This window comes from Salvelinus namaycush, chromosome 24, assembly GCF_016432855.1.
Source record: "Salvelinus namaycush isolate Seneca chromosome 24, SaNama_1.0, whole genome shotgun sequence".
Taxonomy (NCBI): domain Eukaryota; kingdom Metazoa; phylum Chordata; class Actinopteri; order Salmoniformes; family Salmonidae; genus Salvelinus; species Salvelinus namaycush.
This window is the reverse complement of record NC_052330.1, coordinates 4,112,781-4,136,964: the sequence shown is the minus strand read 5'-3', so window position 1 is coordinate 4,136,964 and position 24,184 is coordinate 4,112,781. Positions and strand designations below refer to the sequence as shown.

At 45.3% G+C, this 24,184-nt stretch overlaps 1 protein-coding gene across 1 annotated transcript in view; it reads right to left on the bottom strand.

Annotated features, from left to right (window-relative positions):
- Positions 1-24,184, bottom strand: part of LOC120019609 (serine/threonine-protein kinase MRCK beta-like) — a 119,339-nt gene that overhangs the window by 48,116 nt on the left and 47,039 nt on the right. Inside the window, exons 5-12 of the mRNA XM_038962951.1 lie at positions 23,217-23,365; positions 18,647-18,740; positions 11,607-11,807; positions 6,683-6,931; positions 5,913-6,156; positions 5,605-5,724; positions 1,905-2,038; positions 969-1,211 (exon numbers count right to left, since the gene is read on the bottom strand). Of these exons, the coding sequence (XP_038818879.1) occupies positions 969-1,211; positions 1,905-2,038; positions 5,605-5,724; positions 5,913-6,156; positions 6,683-6,931; positions 11,607-11,807; positions 18,647-18,740; positions 23,217-23,365 (1,434 nt within the window). The remainder of the gene's footprint in view (positions 1-968; positions 1,212-1,904; positions 2,039-5,604; positions 5,725-5,912; positions 6,157-6,682; positions 6,932-11,606; positions 11,808-18,646; positions 18,741-23,216; positions 23,366-24,184) is intronic.

The window sequence follows — 24,184 nt, the reverse complement described above, 5'->3', positions numbered from 1 at the left end:
GGGCGAGCATGTTGGGGACAATAAGTTGACCAGAAGCAGCTGTTCCCTCTCTCGCGTGAGCATGCCAGAGATAATGAAGGAACCGTGAGCTCACACGGGAAAGTATACTCACGAGAGAGAGGGAACGACCACTTACACAGACAGGAACCGTGACAATTTTTTTCAATGGTAAATGGCCTGAGTGAACTCTTAAATTATCCACCATCATTGATGCTAGCAAGCGAAGACTTAGCAAGCAAAGACTTAGCAAGCAAAGACTTAGCAAGCAAAGACTTAGCAAGCAAAGACTTAGCAAGCAAAGACTTAGCAAGCAAAGACTTAGCAAGCAAAGACTTAGCAAGCAAAGACTTAGCAAGCAAAGACTTAGCAAGCAAAGACTTAGCAAGCAAAGACTTAGCAAGCAAAGACTTAGCAAGCAAAGACTTAGCAAGCAAAGACTTAGCAAGCAAAGACTTAGCAAGCAAAGACTTAGCAAGCAAAGACTTAGCAAGCAAAGACTTAGCAAGCAAAGACGTAGCAAGCAAAGACGTAGCAAGCAAAGACGTAGCAAGCAAAGACGTAGCAAGCAAAGACGTAGCAAGCGAAGACGTAGCAAGCGAAGACGTAGCAAGCGAAGACTTAGCAAGCGAAGACTTAGCAAGCGAAGACTTAGCAAGCGAAGACTTAGCAAGCGAAGACTTAGCAAGCGAAGACTTAGCAAGCGAAGACTTAGCAAGCGAAGACTTAGCAAGCGAAGACTTAGCAAGCGAAGACTTACAAAGACTTAACAAGCGAACAAGATAAACGTTAGCAAGCTAAGAGTTAGCAATCTAAGTACTAGCAAGGTAAAGGTTAGCAAGCTAACTGTTAGCGAGCTAAGTGTTATAAAGCAAAGTATAACCGAGAAAATTGTTAGTTAGCAAGCTAAATGCTAGCACTTTAAGTGTTAGCATTAGTGAGCAGCGCGCTAGTCAACTTTTACGTCTCACCTCCTTGCGAGCCTTCTCAGTCTTGCGGATGTCCTGGCGCACTGCGTCCACCTTCTGCACAGCAGCATCCATCTCCTCCTCCTTGTCGCGGAGCTGGCGCGAGAGGCGCTGCTTGGTGGAACGCAGCTCGGCCATGCGTTCACTCAGCTCAGAGAACTCCTGAAGGGCCAGTTTCCGCTGGCTATGGGCCTCCTTCAGCTCCTTGGTCTGGGACTTCAGGCGCTCCAGGGACTCCACCAGTTGCTGTTGGTGGAGATGGAGAGGGGAAGCAGGGGGGTGAGAGAGAGGTGGAGAGAGTGGATAAGGGAGGGAGTGAGAAAGAAGGAAAGAGGGTGAGAGATGTGGGGGAGGTAGGTTGTAGATGGGGAAGAGATGGAAGGGAGAGAAAGGTAGAGTGAAAGGGTGGGTGGGTAGGTGAGAGAGGGGAGGGAAATGGAGAGAAAGAAAGAGTCAGGAGAAGGAAAGATGGAAGGGTGGGAGGGAGGGAGAGGGCAGCAAAAGAAAAGAGAGAGAGCAGAGGAGGCAGGAGAGATGGTGAGAGGGAACCAGACAGAGCCAGACAGAATGAAAGGTGAGTAGATGAAATGAGGAGAGGGAGCGAAAGCATGAGAGAAAGAGAGAGAAAGGAGGACCGCATGAGAGGAGAGGAATCGGGAGAAAGAAAAAGTCATCAGTGAACTACCAATTATAAGCTCGACTGACACTATAAAACGTACATAGACAATTAGCACCGAACAAATTCTTTAAAGGGAAATTCCACCCTTTTTCAGCATTCAATTCATCATCTCCAGCTCCACCCCAAAATGTGAAAATGGTGAGTTTCTATGGCTGCCTGAACTTGTCCAATAACAAACACATGGTGTGCACTAATAAAAATGACCCTGGAGTAGGGGGGTGGGGTTGAAGGTCAGGGGGGGAAGAAAAGAGTGATGTTACCTTATGGATTTCCTCCTTCTCTAGTCTCAGGGCTTTGACCTGCTTGTCCAGGGTCTTCAGCTTGGAGGAGGAGCTCTCGAAGTCCTGGCGCAGCGTCACCGCCTCCTCCAGCTGGTGCTCCAGCTTATCAGAGTCTGAAAGACAGCGAAAAGGGGAGGGACTTCCTGGTTAGCAGGATGGTGATAGATTAGGGTCAATGTTTCCCAAAAGGTCACAATTTTACTGGACAGTGGCTTCAGACTGGGCTTCAGGGAGAAATCTTTGATTTATTTTGTAAAAAACATAACTAATAAAACATAATACTTTGTTTATGTGAAAGGTGACAAGAACTGAGCCCTACAGATGAAGAACCATAGATGTGCCTTATATATACACACGGTACCAGTCAAATGTACCTACTCATTCAAAGGTTTTTCTTAATTTTTACTATTTTCTACATTGTAGAATAATAGTGAAGACATCAAAACTATGAAGTAACAAATATATTTGAGATTCTTCAAAGTAGCCACCCGTTGCCGCTCTTGGCATTCTCTCAACCAGCTTCAAGAGGAATGCTTTTCCAACTTGAAGGAGTTCCCACATATGCTTAGCACCTGTTGGCTGCTTTTCCTTCACCCTACGGTCCAACTCATCCCAAACCAATCTCAATTGGGTTGAGGTCGGGTGATTGTGGAGGCCATGTCATCTGATGCAGCACTCCATCACTCTCCTTCTTGGTCAAATAGCCTTTACATAGCCTGGAGATGTGTTTTGGGTCATTGTCCAAATGATAGTCCCACTAAGGGCAAACAAGATGGGATGGCGTATCGCTGCAGAAAACTGTGGTAGCCATGCTAGTTAAGTGTGCCTTGAATTCTAAATAAATCACTGACTGTCACCAGAAAAGCACCCCCACACATATATATATATATATATATACAGTTGAAATCGGAAGTTTACATACACTTAGGTTGGAGTCATTAAAACTCGTTTTTCAACCACTCCACAAATGTCTTGTTAACAAACTATAGTTCTGGCAAGTTGGTTAGGACATCTACTTTGTGCATGACAAGTCATTTTTCCAACAACTGTTTACAGGCATATTATTTCACTTATAATTCACTGTATCACAATTCAAGTGGGCCAGAAGTTTACATACACGAAGTTGACTGTGCCTTTAAACAGCTTGGAAAATTCCAGAAAATTATGTCATGGCTTTAGAAGCTTCTTATAGGTTAATTGACATTTTGAGTCAATTGGAGGTGTAGCTGTGTGTCACGCCCTGACCTTAGAGATCCTTTTTTGTCTCTATTTTGGTTTGGTCAGGGCGTGAGTTGGGGTGGGCATTCTATGTTTTGTGTTCTATGTTTTCTATTCTGTGTGTTTGGCCGGGTGTGGTTCTCAATCAGAGGCAGCTGTCTATCGTTGTCTCTGATTGAGAACCATACTTAGGTAGCCTTTTCCCACTTGTGTTTTGTGGTAGTTTTCTGTCTTTGTGTCTGTACCAGACAGAACTGTTTCGTGTTGTTCGATTTTCGTTTATAACTTTGTTATTTTTGTCGTAGTGTTCACTTCTCATTAAAAGGCATGAACACAAACCACGCTGCGTTTTGGTCTCCTCCCTTAGACGATCGTTACAGAACTACCCACCCCCAAAGGACCAAGCAGAGTGGTATCGAGGAGCAGAGGGTTCAGGACTCCTGGACTTGGGAGGAGATATTGGACGGACAGGGACCCTGGAGACAGGCTGGGGAATATCGCCGCCCGAAGGAAGAGCTAGAGGCAGCGACAGCTGAGAGGCGGCAATATGAGGCAAGGCAGCGCAGCAGGCACGAGAGGCAGCCCCAAAACATTTTTTGGGGGGGCACACGGGGAGATTGGCGGAGTCAGGCGATAGACCTGAGCCAACTCCCCGTGCTCACCGGAAGCAGCGTAATACTGGTCAGACACCGTGTTATGCGGTGAAGCGCACGGTGTCGCCAGTGCGCGCTCATAGCCCGGAGCGCTATAGGCCAGCCCCCCACAAGTGCCATGCGAGACTGGGCATCCAGCCAGGGCAGATTGTGCCAGCTCAGCGTGTTTGGTCTCCGGTGCGCCGTTTCGGCCCAGGGTATCCTGCGCAGGCTCTGCGTACTGTGTCTCCGGGACGCTGGGAGGGTTCAGTTCGTCCTATGCCTGCGCTCCGCCCGTGCCAGGCGAAAGTGGGCATTGAGCCTAATGGAGAGGTGCGAGCGTTGAGCACCAGATCTTCAGTGCTCCCCCACAGCTCGGTTCGACCTGTGCCTGTACTCTGAAGGGGCCGGGCTAAAGTGGGCATTCAGCCTGGAGGAGTGGTGCCAAGGCTGCGCACCAGGGCTCCAGTGCTCCCCCACAGCCCGGTTCATCCGGTGCCTCCTCTGCGCACCAGGCCTCCTGTAGGTCTCCCCAGCCTGGTGGGCCCTGTGGCAGCCCCACGCACTAGGCTGTCTCTCTGCGTCTCCTCCCTCCAGAGTCTTCCTCCAGTCCGGCCCGGAGCCGCCCTCCGTCCCGGAGCCGCCCTCCTGCCCGGGGATGCCCTCCGGCCCGGGGATGCCCTCCGGCCCGGGGATGCCCTCCGGCCCGGGGATGCCCTCCGGCCCGGAGTCGCCCTCCTGTCCGGGGCCCGCTGCGAGGGTTCCCAGTCCGGTGTCGGCGGCGATGGTCCACATCCCGCACCAGAGCCGCCACCGCGGATAGATGCCCACCCAGACCCTCCCCTATAGGTTTAGGTTTTGCGGCCGGAGTCCGCACCTTTGGGGGGGGGGGGCTAGCGAACCACGTGCCAGTCAGCTAACCTAGCCAGCTAGCGAGCCACTTGCCAGCCAGCTGCATCTTAGCCATATAACCAGAATGCTAACAGCCAAGTTAACAAATCCACCAGGCCGCTCATACCAAATGAACTACATTATGTCAATGAATAACAAATAAACATGGGTGACGTTAGCTAGTTAACTTAGCATTAGTTGTGTCCATCTTACTACTTAAGATGACCCTTCATGCGATGGGGTATCCAAAGAAGGAGGCGGGCCGTGGTTCTGTTTCTAAAATTTTCCATGGGGAGAATCTGGAGGAATTGGATGTGCTATGAGCGGGGTCCTTCTCTAGTAGTCGTCTTCAGCTGCAAGGCATGCCTATGCCTCTTTCACATTATGGAAAATACTCGAGTGTTCCTAAACTTGTTTCCTGATCTTCAGGATGGCTGGGTATATCAGGAACGGGTGAATTCCTCTTGCTGTCATCTGTCGTTTGACGTGGTCGAAGGATTTCCTCTCCAGTTTCGTTGCCGTATTCTGGGTAGAATGCCAGATTGGGTCTCCCATGTCTCGGTGGGTTCTCCAGGGATCTGGTTCACCGCAGAATATCCACTCGGTCCTCATTTGTTAACAGGCAGAATATGAGGGTGCGGGGACGGCTATGGTTATTACTGCCACTGTAGATTCGGTGTGCCCGTTGAATTTCAATCTTCCTCCCTTGTAGCAATGGTATCCATTTTGGTAGATTCTCCTGAAGAAAACCTTTTGAGTCAGAACACACTGCAATTTTTTCCAGTAATAGCCTCAAAAGTAAACCGAGGGCACATCAAACACTTTCAGGTATTTGACCTTTGTGTTCCAGCCAGGCGTGATTTAAACGCCCAGACAGTGTTGAGTTGCCAGTCAATGACGTTGGGTTGCCAGATTGTGTTACATTGAGAGACACTGACCTGCAAGTTTCTTCTTGAGCCTCTCAATCTCTTCGTTGAGCTTCTTCATCTCCTTGTCTCGGCCCTGGGTGCAGGCCCCGCGGCCCGGCCCGTGGAGAGACTGCACAGCCTGAGTGGACTCTGGAGGGGGTCAGAGGGGTCAAGAAACACAGGTCAAGGGTCAGAAGTCATGTCCACTTTAAACTGTGGGTCACTAAGGGTGTGTATCAAGGGTGTCTGTGTGTGCATGCTTTGTGAGTGTTTCTCTGGCCCCGCTGGTGTGTGTCTACGCATGCGGTCTGTGTGTGTGTTTCTTTTTGCCCTCTCACCCTGCAGCTTGCGACTCAGCTCCTGCTTCTCCTGCTCCAGCCGGCGGATCCTCCTCTCGAAAACCTCCACCCCCAGCTCCCTCTCCTGGTCCCTGGGACCGCCCTCCTGGGAGCTCCCGTCGGACAGGCCGGCCCTGTTGACGCTGCCGCAGTCCGAGAAGCAGCTGTCCGTGGTGTAGGTGAAGCCCACGAAGGGCAGGTGCTGGCCAGTGAAGCCGGTGTGCGTAACTGGAGGGGCAATGTCCTGTTGGGTAGAAGAGAGAGAGAAAGAGAAAGATAGATCGGTTAGAGTCGAACAGCCAAACTGACCAAGGGAAGAGGTAATTAAACTACTGAGGTCGTGGAGGACAAAACCACTTCTGGTTTTCATTCTTAACCAGGGACCTGGGACTGTAACTGAGTGTCTTTTGCTGGCCAATCAGTGAAATAGAGTTCATTCACTTTAGCTTGGCTGGCTAGCTGTTATCCAGTTAGCATTAAGTAGCTAGCTTGTTTCCAGTTAGTGTTAATGAGCTAGCTTGTTTCCAGTTAGCGTTAATGAGCTAGCTTGTTTCCAGTTAGCGTTAACGAGCTAGCTTGTTTCCAATTAGCGTTAACGAGCTAGCTCCTTTCCAGTTAGCGTTAATTAGCTAGCTCCTTTCCAGTTAGTATTAATTAGCTAGCTCCTTTCCAGTTAGTGTTAACTAGCTAGCTTGAGTCAAGGTAGCATTTGCTAGTTAGCTATTTTTCTGTTATCTTTAGCTAGATAGCTTGTTTCCAAGTCCACCCACCAGGTTTTTAAGAATATCGTCGTCTACGTCGAAGTTGGAGGTGTCAGATGGCGAGCTGACGTCGGGGATGTAGGGCGCCTCGGTGTAGCGGATGTGATCCCAGTCGATGCCAGTGAAAAAGGGGTGGTCCTTGAAGTCGCCGATACCGTTCTGGCCCAGGCGGCGCTCGCGGCCGCAGATGAGATGCGACATCAGGTCCTTGGCGTCCTCCGACACATCGCTGATGTTTGAGGGGAACTGGAAACGCTCCTGTAAGAGAGCAGGGAAGAGAGGAATGAGAGGAAGAGGGGAATCAGGACTTAAAATCTCCTTCATAGTGTCAATAGCATTCATTACAAAAACACTCACATAAACATCTGCAAAAGAAGCAGGAGGGGATTGAAAGAAAAAAAAGAATGGGGGGGTGAAAGTGAGAGGGGGAGCGATAAAGGAGAGTTCAGAGAAAGAGGGGGTAACATTAGGGAGCCTGACCAAATGAGGCACAGGAACGGCAAAGGAAGTAGAAGGAGGACAACAGTGAGACCTTCAAAGAAAAAGTCAGAAAGACAGATAAGGGCAAATCAAGATAAGGGCAAATCAACAGAATTACAGAGATATACAGTGCCTTCAGAAAGTATTCATACCCCTCGACTTATTCCAAATGTTGTGTTACAGCCTGAATTCAAAATTCATGAAGAAAAAAAAATATATGTCTTAAGAATTGTTTGCTAATTTACTGAGAATGTAATACAGAAATAACTAATTTACATAAATATTCACACCTGAGTCAATACTTTGTAGAAGCACCTTTGGCAATGATTATAGCTGTGAGTCTTTCTGGGTACATCTCTCAGAGCTTTCCACACTTGGATTGTGCAACATTTATACATTTTTATCGGGGAAAAAATTGTTCAAGCTCTGTCAAAATGGTTGTTGATCATTGATAGACAACAATTTTGGCCTGGTGTTTTAGGTTATTGTCCTGCTGAGAGGTGAATTAATGTCTGGTGGAAAAGCAGACAACCAGGTTTTCCTCTAGGATTTTGTCTGTACTTAGCTCCATTACGTTTCTGTTTCATCCTGAAAAACTCTAATCCTAAACACTAGAATTGCTAAAAAAAACAGCCAATTTGACCATCTTCAATAAAAACCTTGAATCCACCTTTCCCTAAATATGTGTATTTTACACTTGCAGTACTAGTAGACAAATATAACAAAATACAAAAACTGATCCTCAAAGCACCATGAAGGTCACAATGACCATCTGTATATTTAACAGTAGAATAGCTGGGCCTCGAGGAGCACCAATAGCCAACCGGTTTAATAAATAAATGTAACTAGAAAAGCGTGGCCTCATTGGACCCCCCCTTCGAGCCAATGTCATTTGGTTGTGTTTATGAAGGTGTTAGTTAACATTAGAATATGAAATGTAAATACTTGAAAGAACATAATTTCATTATTTTATGTTAATGTAGGCTATACAGTGCATTCGGAAAGTATTCAGACCCTTTGACTTCCCCACATTTTTTAACATTACAGCCTTATTCTAAAATTGATTAAATATGTTTTTTCCCCCTCAATCTACACACAAAATCCCATAATGACAAAGCGAAAACAGGTTCAGAAATGTTTTGAAAAATAAAATATACATACCTTATCTACATAAGTATTCAGACCCTTTGAAATGAGACTAGAAATTGAGCTCAGGGACCTGGGACCTCTTGTTTCCATTGATAATCCATGAGATGTTTCTACAACTTGATTGGAGTCCACCTGTGGTAAATTCAATTGACTAGACATGATTTGAAAAGGAACACAAGTCTATATAAGGCCCCACAGTTGACAGTGCATGTCAGAGCAAAAACCAAGCCATGAGGTCGAAGGAATTGTCCGTAGAGCTCAGAGACAGGATTGTGTCGAGGCACAGACCTGGGGAAGGGTACCCAGACATTTCTACAGCATTGAAGGTCCCCAAGAACACAGTGGCCTCCATCATTCCTAAATGGAATTAGTATGGAACCACCAAGACTCTTCCTAGAGCTGAGTTCCAGAGTTCTACTGAGATGGGAGAACATTCCAGAAGGACAACCATCTCTGCAGCACTCCACCAATCAGGCCTTTATGGTAGAGTTTGCCAAAAGGCACCTAAAGGACTCTCAGACCATGAGAAACAAAATTCCCTGGTCTGATGAAACCAAGATTGAACTCTTGGCCTGAATGCCAAGAGTTACGTCTGGAGGAAACCTGGCACCATCCCTACGGTGAAGCATGGTGGTGGCAGCATCATGCTGTGGGGATGTTTTTCAGCAGCGGGGACTGGCAGACTAGTCAGGATCGAGGGAAAGAAAAACGGAGCAAAGTACATTGAGATCCTTGATGAAAACCTGCTCCAGAGCACTCAGGACCTCAGACTGGGGTGAAGGTTCAGCTTCCATCAGGACAATGACCCTAAGCACACAGCCAAGACAACTCAGTAGTGGCTTCGGGACAAGTCTCTGAATGTCCTTGAGTGGCCCAGACAAAACTCTGAATTGATCATGATCGAACATCTCTGGAGAGACTAGAAAATAGCTGTGTGGCGACACTCCTCATCCAACCTGAAAGAGCTTGAGAGGATCTGCAGAGAAGAATGGGAGAAACTCTCCAAATAAAGGTGTGCCAAGCTTGTAGAGTCATATCCAAGAAGACTCGGGGCTGTAATCGATGCCAAAGCTGCTTCAACAAAGTACTGAGTAAAGGGTCTGAATACTTATGTAAATGTGACATTTTGTGTAGATTGATCAGTGAAAAAAACTATTTAATCAATTTCAGAACATGGCTGTAATGTAACAAATTGTGGAAAAAGTCAAGGGGTCTGAATACTTTCCAAACGCATTGTACGTACAACCGAAAAACCATCAAAAGACAGCATTTCAAATACAAAATTGATTTCACTCGTGGAGTGCCTTTGTTTCAACTATGAAACAAAAAGCATGTGCGTTAAGACAATTTGTACAATCGTTTGGCAAAAATAGGTTCATTAGAAACCTTGAAATCTGCTCTTTCTAGTAGGATATAGCAATTAAAACATCTGGCCTGCATGGACCTCTGTAGAATGATATGGAAGGAGTGCTATTTGGTAAGCTCCTTGCTTCTTTATCAATGCACGCTGTCAATACATTCTCTGCAGGTCATCACATCAGTCTCTCCATTCTCTATTCAACAATTTATAATAGTCATCCATCAGACTATTGTCAATTTAATGTTGTCTTTAGGCCACATCTATTATTATATGTGTGGAATTAGTTTCAATATTGTTTAGGTGTAGTTTGGATGGGCCAGCTGGGCGGGCAACTTGTCTTCCAGTCAGGTTTCTTATGACCTATTTTAACATATTAAATGCATTTATTTAGCAACATATTATTTATTATGGAATATTTATACAATTGAAATATCAACAGTCAGAATGACCTTCATGGCCATTCTAGCAGTTATGCAATTCTGGCACTCCGCATGTTAACAATTACAAGCATGCCCATAACTTGATGCAGCCGCCACTATGCTTGAAAATATGGAGAGTGGTACTCAGTAATGTATTCAGGGCAGAATGTTAACTGCATTGCCACATTTTTTAGAGTATTACTTTAGTGCCTTGCTGCAAACAGGATGCATGTTTTATTTTTATTCTGTACAGGCTTTCTTCTTTTCCATCCGTCAATTAGGTTGGTATTGTGGAGTAACTACAATGCTGTTGACCCAACTGTTGTAAAGTCACCATTGGCCTCATGGTGAAATCCCTGAGCGGTTTCCTTCCTCTCCAGCAACTGAGTTAGGAAGGATGACGATATCTTTGTAGTAACTGGGTGTGTTGATACACCACATAAAGTGTCATTAATAACTTCACCACCAATGGATATTCAATATCTGCTTTTTTTTATTTTTACCCATCTACCAATAGGTGCCCTTTATGCAAGGCATTGAAAAACCTCCCTGGTCTTTGTGGTTGAATATGTGTTTGAAATTCACTGCTCGACTGAGGGACCTTACAGATAATTGTATGTGTGGGGTACAGAGATGTGGTAGTCATTCAAAAATCATGTTAAACGCTATTATTGCACTCAGAGTGAGTTCATTAACTTATGTGACTTGTTAAGCACATTTTTACTCCTGAATATATTTAAGCTTGCCATAATAAAGGGTTTGAATACTTATTGACTCAAAACATTTCAGCTTTTCATTTGTAATTAATTTGTTGGGAAAAAACACATTTTAATATCCACTTTGACATTATGGGGTATTGTGTTTAGGCCAGTGACCCAAAAATCTCAATTTCATTTTCAATGCAGGCTGTAACAACAAAATGTGGAAAAAGTCAAGGGGTGTGAATACTTTTTGATGGCAGTATTCTATAAACAATCTATAAACCATGACAGACTATTTCAACCCATTCATAATTAAAATGCCTGGAATATTTTATAAGTACACCGTGTAATTAACGGTGAAATACTGTACATTTGGAACTAAACAATCAATAAATCGTTAAAAAAATAATGATTCAACTGTTTGGAATATGTAGCACTTATTGCTGGCCAATAGATTCAGAAAAGGAGGCAGGAAAAGCATATGCGAGTTGCTAGCTGTCACTAAGGCAGTTTGGATGCTGATGACACACACACAAGCTAAATTCACTAGATTGTTGCAAGCTTGTCACTAGGGCCCCCTCACTTTGTCCTGACTCAGAGGTAGGCAACACGCTGGTCCTTAAACACAGATCTCCCTACCCATACCTGTGACCCAATTCTCTTGCATGGCATCATATCCTTGCTTCCTTTCCTTGTTTTTAGGAATGGACACAAATGTGTGAAAGCATAGACTTTCCAAGGCCCGCTTTCCGCTTCACCTCACCATGTTGTCACAACTAAACTAAACTTTTCAAAAGAATGTCAGCCAGTTTCCTCAAGTTTACCTCGTGGTTCATGATCTTGCCGTAGGTCTCCACCAGGGACTCGGCATAGAAGGGCGTCTCCCCGTAGAGCATCTCGTACATACAGACCCCCAGGGACCACCAGTCACACTCTGGACCGTACTTCCCCATACCGTCCTCCATGGCCTGCAGGATCTCAGGGGAAATGTAGTCCGGAGTGCCAACAGCCACAGACGACTGGACCTAGAATAGGAGAGGATAGGATAGAGGGGGGAGAGAGGTTGGGAACTACAAATGAGGGGTGGAATTGAAGGGTTGTCAGAGAAGCACGATTTAACATTGTACTTGTAAAGAGGTCCTGCTGTGGTGAAATCAGAGGGGTTTGTGTGTGTGTATAATGAGACCCTATTCGAGTATTAAAAACCCCGTTTGAGTTTGCTCTGATATGAGCGTTCAAATACTATTTGAAAAACCCACTATGGCCTTCAAGCACCTCATCAAGTTTGAACATTTAAATATTGGAAACATTTAAAAGCAAATCAAATGTTGTCTGTTACATGCTCCGAATACAACAGGTGAAATGCTTACTTACAAGCCCTTAACCAACAATGCTTTAAGAAGTATTTTTTTTTTTAAATAAAGTGTTAAGTAAAAAATTGAAAAAAAAGGTAACAAATAATTAAAGAACAGCAGTAAAATAACATGCAAGGTTATATACAGGGGGTACCGGTACAGAGTAAATGTGCGGGAACACCGGTTAGTAATGAGACTATATACAGGGGGGTACCGGTACAGAGTAAATGTGCGGGGGCACCGGTTAGTAATGAGACTATATACAGGGGGGTACCGGTACAGAGTAAATGTGCGGGGGCACCGGTTAGTAATGAGACTATATACAGGGGGGTACCGGTACAGAGTCAATGTGCGGGGGCACCGGTTAGTAATGAGACTATATACAGGGGGGTACCGGTACAGAGTAAATGTGCGGGAACACCGGTTAGTAATGAGACTATATACAGGGGGGTACCGGTACAGAGTAAATGTGCGGGGGCACCGGTTAGTAATGAGACTATATACAGGGGGGTACCGGTACAGAGTAAATGTGCGGGGGCACCGGTTAGTAATGAGACTATATACAGGGGGGTACCGGTACAGAGTCAATGTGCGGGGGCACCGGTTAGTAATGAGGCAACATACAGGGGGTACCGGTACAGAGTCAATGTGCGGGGGCACCGGTTAGTAATGAGACTATATACAGGGGGGTACCGGTACAGAGTCAATGTGCGGGGGCACCGGTTAGTAATGAGACTATATACAGGGGGTTACCGGTACAGAGTCAATGTGCGGGGGCACCGGTTAGTAATGAGACTATATACAGGGGGGTACCGGTACAGAATCAATGTGCGGGGGCACCGGTTAGTAATGAGACTATATACAGGGGGTTACCGGTACAGAGTCAATGTGCGGGGGCACCGGTTAGTAATGAGACTATATACAGGGGGGTACCGGTACAGAATCAATGTGCGGGGGCACCGGTTAGTAATGAGACTATATACAGGGGGTACCGGTACAGAGTCAATGTGCGGGAACACCGGTTAGTAATGAGACTATATACAGGGGGTTACCGGTACAGAGTCAATGTGCGGGGGCACCGGTTAGTAATGAGACTATATACAGGGGGGTACCGGTACAGAATCAATGTGCGGGGGCACCGGTTAGTAATGAGACTATATACAGGGGGTACCGGTACAGAGTCAATGTGCGGGAACACCGGTTAGTAATGAGACTATATACAGGGGGGTACCGGTATAGAGTCAATGTGCGGGGGCACCGGTTAGTAATGAGACTATATACAGGGGGTACCGGTACAGAGTCAATGTGCGGGTACACCGGTTAGTAATGAGACTATATACAGGGGGTAATGGTACAGAGTCAATGTGCGGGGACACCGGTTAGTAATGAGACTATATACAGGGGGGAACCGGTACAGAGTCAATGTGCAGGAACACCGGTTAGTTGAGGTAATATATACACAACCGTTCAAAAGTTTGAGGTCACTTAGACATGTCCTTGTTATTTTTGTCCTCTAAAACAACATCAAATTGATCAGAAATACAGCGTAGACATTGTTAATGACTATTGTAGCTGGAAACGGCAGATTTTTTATGTAATTTCTACATAGACGTACAGAAGCCCATTATCAGCAACCATCACTCCTGTGTTTCAATGGCACCTTGTGTTAGCTAATCCAAGTTTATCATTTTAAAAGGCTAATTGATCATTAGAAAACCCTTTTGGAATTATGTTAGCACAGCTGAAAACTGTTGTTCTGATTAAAGAAGCAATAAAACTGGCCTTTAGACTGGTTGAGTATCTGGAGCATCAGCATTTGTGGGTTCGATTACAGGCTCAAAATGGCCAGAAATAAATAACTTTTTTCTGAAACTCGTCAGTCTATTCTTGTTCTGAGAAATGAAGGCTATTCCATGCAAGAAATTGCCAAGAAACTGAAGATCTCGTACAACACTGTGTACTACTCCCTTCACAGAACAGCGCAAACTGGCTCTAATCAGAATAGAAAGAGGACTGGGAGGCCCCGGTGCACAACTGAGCAAGAGGACAAGTACATTAGTGTCTAGTTTGAGAAACAGACACCTCACAAGTCCTCAACTGGCAGCTTCATTAAATAGTACCCACAAAACACCAGTCTCAACGTCAACAGTGAAGAGGCGACTCCAGGATGCTGGCCTTCTAGGCAGAGTTCCTCTGTCCAGTGTCTGTGTTCTTTTGCCCATCTTTTATTTTTCTTGGTCAGTCTGAGATATGGCTTTTTCTTTGCAACTCTGCCTAGAAAGCCAGCATCTCGGAGTCACCTCTTCACTGTTGATGTTGTGACTGGTGTTTGGTAAAACTGATTTAAGTTTCCCTGCATTAAAGTCCCCGGCCACTAGGAGCACCACCTGTGGATGAGCGTATCCTGTTTGCTTATGGCCTTATACAATTCGTTGAGTGCGGTCTTTGTGCTAGCTTCGGTCTGCGGTGGACATAGAAAGCTACAAAAAATACAGATGAAAACTCTCGAGGTAAATAGCTTATCATGAGATACTCTACCTCAGGCAAGCAAAACCTTGAGACTTCCTTAGATATTGTGCACCAGCTGTTGTTTACAAGTATGCATAGGCCGCCGCCCCTTGTCTTACCAGAGGCCCCTGTTCTATCCTGCCGAAAAAGCTTAAAACCTGCAAGCTATATGTTAATCATAACTATTCACCTCCCCAAAGCCAATACTTTGTATAGCCACCTTTTGCAGCAATTACAGCTGCAAGTCTCTTGGGGTATGTTTCTATAAGCTTGGCACATCTAGCCACTGGGATTTTTGCCCATTCTTCAAGGCAAAACTGCTCCAGCTCCTTCAAGTTGGATGGGTACCGCTGGTGTACAGCAATCTTTAAGTCATACCACAGATTCTCAATTGGATTGAGGTCTGGGCTTTGACTAGGCCATTCCAAGACATTTAAATGTTTCCCCTTAAACTACTCAAGTGTTGCTTTAGCAGTATGCTTAGGGTCATTGTCCTGCTGGAAGGTGAAACTCCGTCCCAGTCTCAAATCTCTGGAAGACTGAAACAGATTTTCCCTGTATTTAGCGCCATCCATCATTCCTTCAATTCTGACCAGTTTCACAGTCCCTGCCGATAAAAAGACATCCCCACAGCATGATGCTGCCACCACCGCCATGCTTCACTGTGGGAATGGTGTTCTCGTGATGATGAGAGGTGTTGAGTTTGCGCCAGACATAGCATTTTCCTTGATGGCCAAAAAGCTCAATTGTAGTCTCATCTGACAAGAGTACCTTCTTCCATATGTTAGGGGAGTCTCCCACATGCCTTTTGGTGAACACCAAACGTGTTTGCTTATTTTTTTCTTTAAGCAATGGCTTTTTTCTGGCTACTCTTCCGTAAAGCCCAGTTCTGTGGAGTGTACGGCTTAGTGGACCTATGGATGGATATTCCAATCTCCTCTGTTATCTTTGGTCTCTTTGTTGCCTCTCTGATTAATGCCCTCCTTGCCTGGTCTGTAAGTTTTGGTGGGAGGCCCTCTCTCGGCAAGTTTGTGGTGCCATATTATTTAAACATTTTTATCATGTATTTAATGGTGCTCCGTGGGATGTTCAAAGTTACAGATATTTTTTTATAACCCAACCCAGATCTGTACTTCTCCACAACTTTGTTCCTGACCTGTTTGGAGAGCTCCTTGGTCTTCATGGTGCCGCTTGCTTGGTGGTGCCCCCTTGCTTAGTGGTGTTGCAGACTCTGGGGCCTTTCAGAACAGGTGTATATATACTGAGATCATGTGACAGATCATGTGACACTTAGATTCATGTGACTTCTGAAGGTAATTGGTTGCACCAGATCTTATTTAGGGGCTTCATAGCAAAGTGGGTAAATACATATTCATGCACCACTTTTCCATTTTTTATTTTTTAGAATTTATTGAAACAAGTAATGTTTTTCATTTCACTTCACCAATTTGGACTATTTTGTGTATGTCCATTACATCAAATCCAAATAAAAATCAATTTAAATTACAGGTTGTAATGCAACAAAATAGGAAAAACGCCAAGGGGGATGAATACTTTTGCAAGGCACTGTAGTAGGCAATAGGGTGCCATTTGGTACGCAAGCCTTCTTTCCATTTTACACCCGCTGAAATTTGAGGGCACTCGGCATATCACATCGTTTACTTTCTATTTACAGATGCTAGGTTTTTAAGAGGGAGACAAATCTTAATAAAAAATGAAGAGCTTGATTCCTAGACAGATTAAGCCACTCCTTAGCTACTTTGATTTTTAATCAAGTTTAATGGTAATTTGGCGTTGCATACACGGCTTGGACTGTCGTTAATCTTTGCGTAAGAAGTTTAGAGACTAGAGGCCTATAGTCAGAACTTCAAGGAAAGATTCACCCATTTTAAATGATAGATATTTTGGGGGGCTTCTCTGAGCATGTTCTATCGATTCTCCGGGTCATTTCATGTGTATCATGAGCTCTTGCCGTTCGCGCAGGCAGAAATACAGCTGGTATGACATAGCATTGTGATAAAGCCACTCTCACTAGACCAGAAGTGAATAGGAAGACTTTTAGATCGCAAGAATATATAGCGTATATGTCAGATTTCAATACTGGCCCATGTCAAAGAGGGAGACTGTATTTTCCTGAATGAGCCATTGGTCCTTTTTTTATATATTCTTACATGGAGAAAGGTGTAATTTAACAGAGGCTCCATCACATTTCTCATATTGCCCAGTGGCCCAGATAGCAGAATCCTGAGTGGCTTTGTGGGAAATGTAGGACACTGCAAAGTCAGAGGAAGCTTGGGGAGAGGATTGAGCATCCTTAGAGGGTATTTTTACCATGCTGCGCGATGCTCTTCAGCCCGGCAACAATAACAACGGTGGTGGCACTGTTTCCCCCTAAGGCAGATTCCAACTTTAAACACTGATTCAAAATATAATTTTTACTTATTGGCTAAACCTAAATTGAGCATTTCTCTTGTTGTGAGTTAATCAGGTTCTGTGAAAAAGACACTAAGTGAAGCCCCCTAAATCTGATTATATAGCCACCATTACTACTGAATCTACTAAAACTGGATGATAACGTTAGCTGCTGTGGAGTGTGAAACAGATAGTGTGTAAACTGTTAGATATGTCCTCGTTGGTGAGCATCGGTCTAAAGTTGCTGCTGCTGCAGTCGGGTGAAGTTGCCCCTAGACGCTGACCGTGCATCGGTTTTGCATTTCCCCCACAATTGGTTAAGGTTGGGGGAAGGGAAGCTGATCCTAGATCTGTTCCAAGGGAAAAACTTCACCCGGCGTGCTGCTGCTGCACAGTTCCTGTTGCATTTGAATGTGGGTTCTACTTCTGGTGCTAGTTCTCTATACGATTGTTCAGGTCCTTGTTGTATGTAAATAATTAGAATCCATTGGAATCTCTAGTCATTGTATTTCTATGGTTGGAAGTATTTACTGTAAGTCACTCCTCATTGACCTGACTAAAGCGTAGGAGTCTCTTATTGACCACTCTTGTCTGCATGCTAAATATCACCCTATCCCCTACAGACCCATTTACCGGCCCGTCATGAAAAGTAGCGAGCGCAGGTCATCATCAGAAACCTGTTCACCAAGCACGGGATGCAATCACATGCAACTTTATCATTGCATATGTCAGAGGAGGATGGATTACCTAGCAAGTTAGCGAGGCAAGGTAAAATATCACAAATAAGAGCTCGATCAAGCTTGTTTTCATGGTCATCACCCACTCACTTAAGTGTGTCAAGGACTTTAAAATGTTAGCTATCATGCGACAAAGCGTTTTGGTACCGGGAAGCGCGTGCGTCACCCGAACGTGGCGCTTTCTTGTAAACTAAAAAGGGCTCTGGTCAAAAGCAGTATATGGGAAAGGATGCCATTTGGGACACATTGTCAGTCAGTGAGAAAAAAGCCTGAACGTCGGTATATTCAACTGCATTCTACGCTGGTGACGTGTCTTGAAGATGAGGCATAGCCTGTGGGGTTATGTCATTGTCACATGTGTACACGTGACACAGTTACAGTAGTAGAAGCATAGTGATTTCCTGTCTATTGGAGCTAAGGGGCTGGTATGTGTCGAAAAAGGAGAGGCTTCAAGTCCTATGTGTCTGGAGAGCTTTACATTGCTCCAGGGGCACTGCACTGTAGGTGACCCTGTGCTGCATCCACCCTCTCTCAACCTGGAGCTGTACCCTTCATAGGTCTACCTGTCCATGGCGTACTACTTTGACCGTGATGACCAGGCCCTGCATAACTTTTTCAAAAACCAGTCCCACGCAGAGCACGCTGAGAAGCTGATGATCTGTCTTGTTTCCTAGCAGTGGCTCCCCTCTGGAAGCAGTTTGCAGTGCCAGTGCTGTTCAGTGTGTTCTTTTTACCATGCTGGGCGTAGCTCCTCAGCTCGGCATCAAAAACAATGGTGGTGGGGCAGCCAGTGGAGCGGTTTCCCCCTAAGGCAGCTAAACCTGTGTGTGTGTGTCTGTCTGACTGACTGACCGTGCCGTCCTGCATCATCTTCAGGCAGGAGCCAAAGTCGGCCAGCCGGATGTGGCCGTTCATGTCTAGCAGTACGTTGTCTGGCTTGATATCTCTGGGGGAGGAGAGAGAGAGGTAGAGAGAGGTAGAGAGAGGTAGAGAGAGAGGTAGAGGTAGAGAGAGAGAGAGGTAGAGAGAGAGAGAGGTAGAGAGAGAGAGAGGTAGAGAGGGGTAGAGAGAGAGAGGTAGAGAGGTAGAGAGAGAGAGAGAGAGAGAGAGAGAGAGAGAGAGAGAGGAAGAGAGAGAGAGAGGTAGAGAGAGAGAGAGAGGTAGAGAGAGAGAGAGAGGTAGAGAGAGAGAGAGAGGAAGAGAGAGAGAGAGAGGTAGAGAGAGAGAGAGAGAGAGAGGTAGAGAGAGAGAGAGGTAGAGAGAGAGGTAGACAGAGAGAGAGGTAGAGAGAGAGAGAGGTAGACAGAGAGAGAGGTAGAGACAGAGAGAGAGAGAGAGAGAGAGAGAGCGAGAGAGAGAGAGAGAGGTAGAGAGAGAGAGGTAGAGAGAGAGAGAGGTAGAGACAGGTAGAGAGAGAGAGATAGGTAGAGAGAGAGGGGTAGAGAGAGAGGGGTAGAGAGAGAGGGGTAGAGAGAGAGGGGTAGAGAGAGAGGGGTAGAGAGAGAGGGGTAGAGAGAGAGGGGTAGAGAGAGGTAGAGAGAGAGAGGTAGAGAGAGAGAGGTAGAGAGAGAGAGGTAGAGAGAGAGAGGTAGAGAGAGAGAGGTAGAGAGAGAGAGGTAGAGAGAGAGAGAGAGAGAGAGAGACAGAAATGGTTAGGATTGGCCATGTGTGTCTCCTCTCCACCAATATATAGCCCTGTATATGATTGTGACATTGTCTTAAAGAGCACCTTAAAGTGCATCAGTTAAAATGTACGGCTCAATACACACACCCTCCCCTCAACATTTCTCTCCCGGGTGGCAATCTGAGCTGAACAGCTCGCCATTGTTCACCCACCGTCCCCTCTCTCTCCCGTTCCCCCTCTACTCCCGCTCCCTGCCAGTGCCCTCTGTTGTACTAATCCTGGCACCATGCTGGGCACAGTGGGCACGGCATAAACACCTAAACACAACCAGCCCAACGCAAACTAATAGGCCACACACACAATATTAATACACACACACCTTTGTTCATGCATTTCTCTTCACAGACACACTCATTCTCTCTCTCCCACAAACCGAAGCATCCACACACAACCATTAGAGTAGAGAACAATCAAACTGTAAGGTGGTGTGTTCGTCAATTAGTGCACGAAAGCAATCTACCATGGCTCTTCTAATTTCACAGTTCCTTTATCCTTTAAACAACTACCACGACGGTCGTAGCCATCACTTGTCCCATTAACCCTTTACGCCTGACAAGACTGATTCCAAACATTACCACTGTTGATTTGAAATGGGACATTTTACAGTACTTTTCGCCGCATTCGTTGATAACGAAATCTGAAAATACTCTGGATACGTTCAGTAACGTGATAAGAATATTCCTGGAAAATGTGGGATACAGTTGAAGTCGGAAGTTTACATACATTTTAGCTAGATACATTTCAACTCAGTTTTTCACAACTCCTGACATTTAATCCTAGTAACAATTCCCTGTCTTAGGTCAGTTAGGATCACCACTTTATTTTAAGAATGTGAAATGTCAGAGTAATAGAAGAGAAAATGATTTATTTCAGCTTTTTATTTCTTTCATCACATTCCCAGTGGGTCAGAAGTTTACATACACTCAATTAGTATTTGATAGCATTGCCTTTAAATTGTTTAACTTGAGTCAAACGTTTTGGGTAGCCTTCCAAAGCTTCCCACAATAAGTTGGGTGAATTTGACCAATTCCTCTTGACAGAGCTGGTGTAACTGAGTCAGGTTTGTAGGCCTCCTTGCTCGCACACGCTTTTTCAGTTCTGCTCACAAATTTTCTATAGGATTGAAGTGAGGGCTTTGATGGCCACTCCAATACCTTGACTTGTTGTCCTTAAGCCATTTTGCCACAACTTTGGAAGTATGCTTGCGGTCATTGTCCATTTGGAAGACCCATTTGCGACCAAGCTTTAACTTCCTGACTGATGTCTTGAGATGTTGCTTCAATATACCCACAATTTCCCTCCCTCATGATGCCATCTATTTTGGGAAGTGCACCAGTCCCTCCTGCAGCAAAGCACCCCACAACATGATGCATGATTTTTGTGTCATCAGACCAGTGGACATTTCTCCAAAAAGTACAATCTTTGTCCCCATGTGCAGTTGCAAACCGTCGTCTGGCTTTTTTATGGCGGTTTTTTCAGCATTTCCCTCACTCAGACGACAAAAAAATTGCAAAAGTTGCCCAATTACAGGGAGGGATGGGGACAACTTCCTGTCACGCGTGGTGCTCAAATTCAGAACGGTTGTCAGTCAAAACCCATACCGCACCGTGAAGCGCAGAGCCAGAGCTCTGACAATTACATTCTGTTGTTGCATACGTCCCAATTTAAGTGTATATTAGTGCTCAAATCTGCCATTTTCAACCTGTGTACAGGTATGAGTGTACGGGGTTAACAATAAGTGTTACAATCACTCATATATGCAAACGTATTTAATTTCAAACTTCACATTTCTCTAGTATAGGCTACTTATCGCAACGAACGATATCAGCAAAATGCCTGCGATAACTGATCGGTAAAGTCAGTGAATCATTTTCGGTTTATAGTCCCAGCTCTAGTGTGTGTGTGTGTGTTTGTGTGTGTGTGTGTGTGTGTGTGTGTTTTAGAGTGTGTGTGAGTCAGCAAGTGTGTCGGAGTGTGTGTCACAGAGAGAAGGCTTCCCCCGACACTTTCATTCTCTCGTTCTGTTGCTCCCTCTCTCTCACACTTCATCTCTCTCCCTCTCTCATCGTTCCCCTTCTATCCCACCCTTCATCTCTTTCCCTCCCTCCGTTGATTAATCTTGTCCCTCTCCCTCAGTTTCCCCCTCTATCTCACTGCAGTACATCACAGTCTAATACGGCCCGTTCCATTGTGGCATCTGGCCCCTCCGGTGTTCCCAATACTGAAAGGATGCCATAGGAGGAAAAGCAATTTGCAGAAGGCTCCACTTAGCCCAATTGGAAAGCCTTCTTTCGCCGCATTGTTGGCAATTACACCTATCTATCCCATTCAGATGGGTAGGGGCTAAGGGAAAAGGACTACAGGTCGAAATGGTACCAGACCCTTCCTCTCTCTGGCTGTGGTCAAATTCCCACCCCGTTCAGTCCTCCTCACAGATTCCAAAGCATTAGATCAAATCAAATACAATTTTATTTGTCACGTGCCGAATACAACCTTACAGCAAAATGCTTATTTACAAGTCCTTAACCAACAATGCAGTTAAGAAAATACCTAAAAAACAATTAAGAAGAGATATGAAAAACAAATAATTAAAGAGCAGCAGCGAATAACAATAGCGGGTCTATATACAGGGGGTACCGGAACAGAGTCAATGTGTGGGGGGCACCGGTGTCGAGGTTTTGAGGTAATTACGTACATGTAGGTAGAGTTGTTAAAGTGGCTATGCATAGATAATAACAGAGTAGTAGCAGTGTGTGGGGGGGGGGGGCAATGCAAATAGTCTGGGTAGCCATTTGACTAGCTGTTCAGGAGTCTTATGGCTTGGGGGTAGAAGCTTTTTAGAAGCCTCTTGGACCTAGACTTGGCGCTCCGGTACCGCTTGCCGTGCGGTGGCAGAGAAAACAGTCTATGACTAGGGTGGCTGGAGTCTTTGATGATTTTTAGGGCCTTTCTCTGACACCGCCTGGTATAGAGGTCCTGGATGGCAGGAAGCTTGGTCCCGGTGATGTACTGGGCACACACACACAGACACACTGGGGCGGCAGGTAGCCTAGTGGTACCCTCTGTAGTGCCATGCGGTCGGAGGCTGAGCAGTTGCCATACCAGGCAGTGATGCAACCCATTAGGATGCTCTCGTTGGTGCAGCTATAAAATCTTTTGAGGATCTGAGGACCCATGCAAAACATTTTAAGAATCCTGAGGGGGAATAGGTTTTGGTGTAAGCATGGGGCTTACAGGGAGTTTTTCAGCACAATCATCAAATAAGTCCCTTCTTTCCTTTTTAAATCCATGAGGGGGAGTGAACAAGTGCACACTTCAGGGAGAAGGGTAGAGTAATAAAGAATGGGAGAGCAGCCTCTGTCTGTGGGTCGGGCAGGAAGGAAGCAGCAGCGCAGGATGGCTGGCCAGGACTGTATTTCCCAGGGGGCATTGCTTCCAGGAAAATACTCTTCCATATCCCACATCCACACACATCCCGGGCATCCGGTACAGGGCCAGTCACGTGGGGAGAAACCCCCTAACACACACACTTCAGCACTTCCACACAGTTCCCTCTCAGAGAGAGCTCTGCCTACTCTGTACCTGTTACACATTCACACTCACCTCTCTTCAAACACTTCCAGAGAGAGCTCTGCCTACTCTGTACCTGTTACACATTCACACTCACCTCTCTTCAAAACACTTCCAGAGAGAGCTCTGCCTTTCTATATATCGGTCACAGACACACATCCCTCTTACCTGTGGACGTAGTGTTGTTGGTGTATAGAGTGGATGGCCAGCACCATCTCTGCCACATAGAACTTGGACATGTCCTCTGGGAGACGGTCCTCGAACTTACTGAGCAGGGTCAAGAGGTCACCGCCCACATAGTAGTCCATCACCAGGTACTACAGAGGAGAGACAGGTTATATTGTGTTCACACACAGTGGTCCATCGCCAGGTACTACAGAGGAGAGACAGGTTATATTGTGTTCACACACAGTGGTCCATCATCAGGTACTACAGAGATAATGGCAAAGCAAAAAATTGATTTTAGAAATTCTAGCAAATTTATTCAAATAAAAAAACTGAAATTTCACATTTACATAAGCATCCAGATCCTTCACTCAGAACTTTGTTGAAACATCTTTGGCAGCGATTACAGCCTCGATTCTTCTTAGGTGTGACTGAAAACAGGATGCACCTGAGCTCAATTGCGAGTCTCATAGCAAAAGGGTCTGAATACTTATGTAAATAAGGTATTTTTGTTTTTAGTATTTAATAATTTCCCCCAATTTTTTGAAAAACCTGTTTTCGCTTTATCATTATGGGGCATTGCGGGTAGATTGATGAGGAAATAAATACATTGAATCAATTTTAGAATGAGGCTGTAACGTAACAAAATGTGGAAAAAGTCAAGGGGTCTGAATACTTTCTAAATGCACTATACAGCAACACACACAGATACTACACACCCAGACAGAGTACATACAAGTGTGTGTGTGTTGGTTCTTCTATCCTTGTGGGGACCTAAAATCCCCAAATGTCCCCACAAGGATAGTCAAACAAGAGAAAACCTCCCTCGTGGAGACATTTTCCACATCCCCATGAGGACAAAGGCTATTTTAGTTTAAGGGTTAGGGTTACAACTAGAGTAAGGGTTTAGTGGTTAGATTTAGGAGTTAGGGTAAGGGTTTGGGGTTAAGGTAAAGGAAAATAGGATTTTG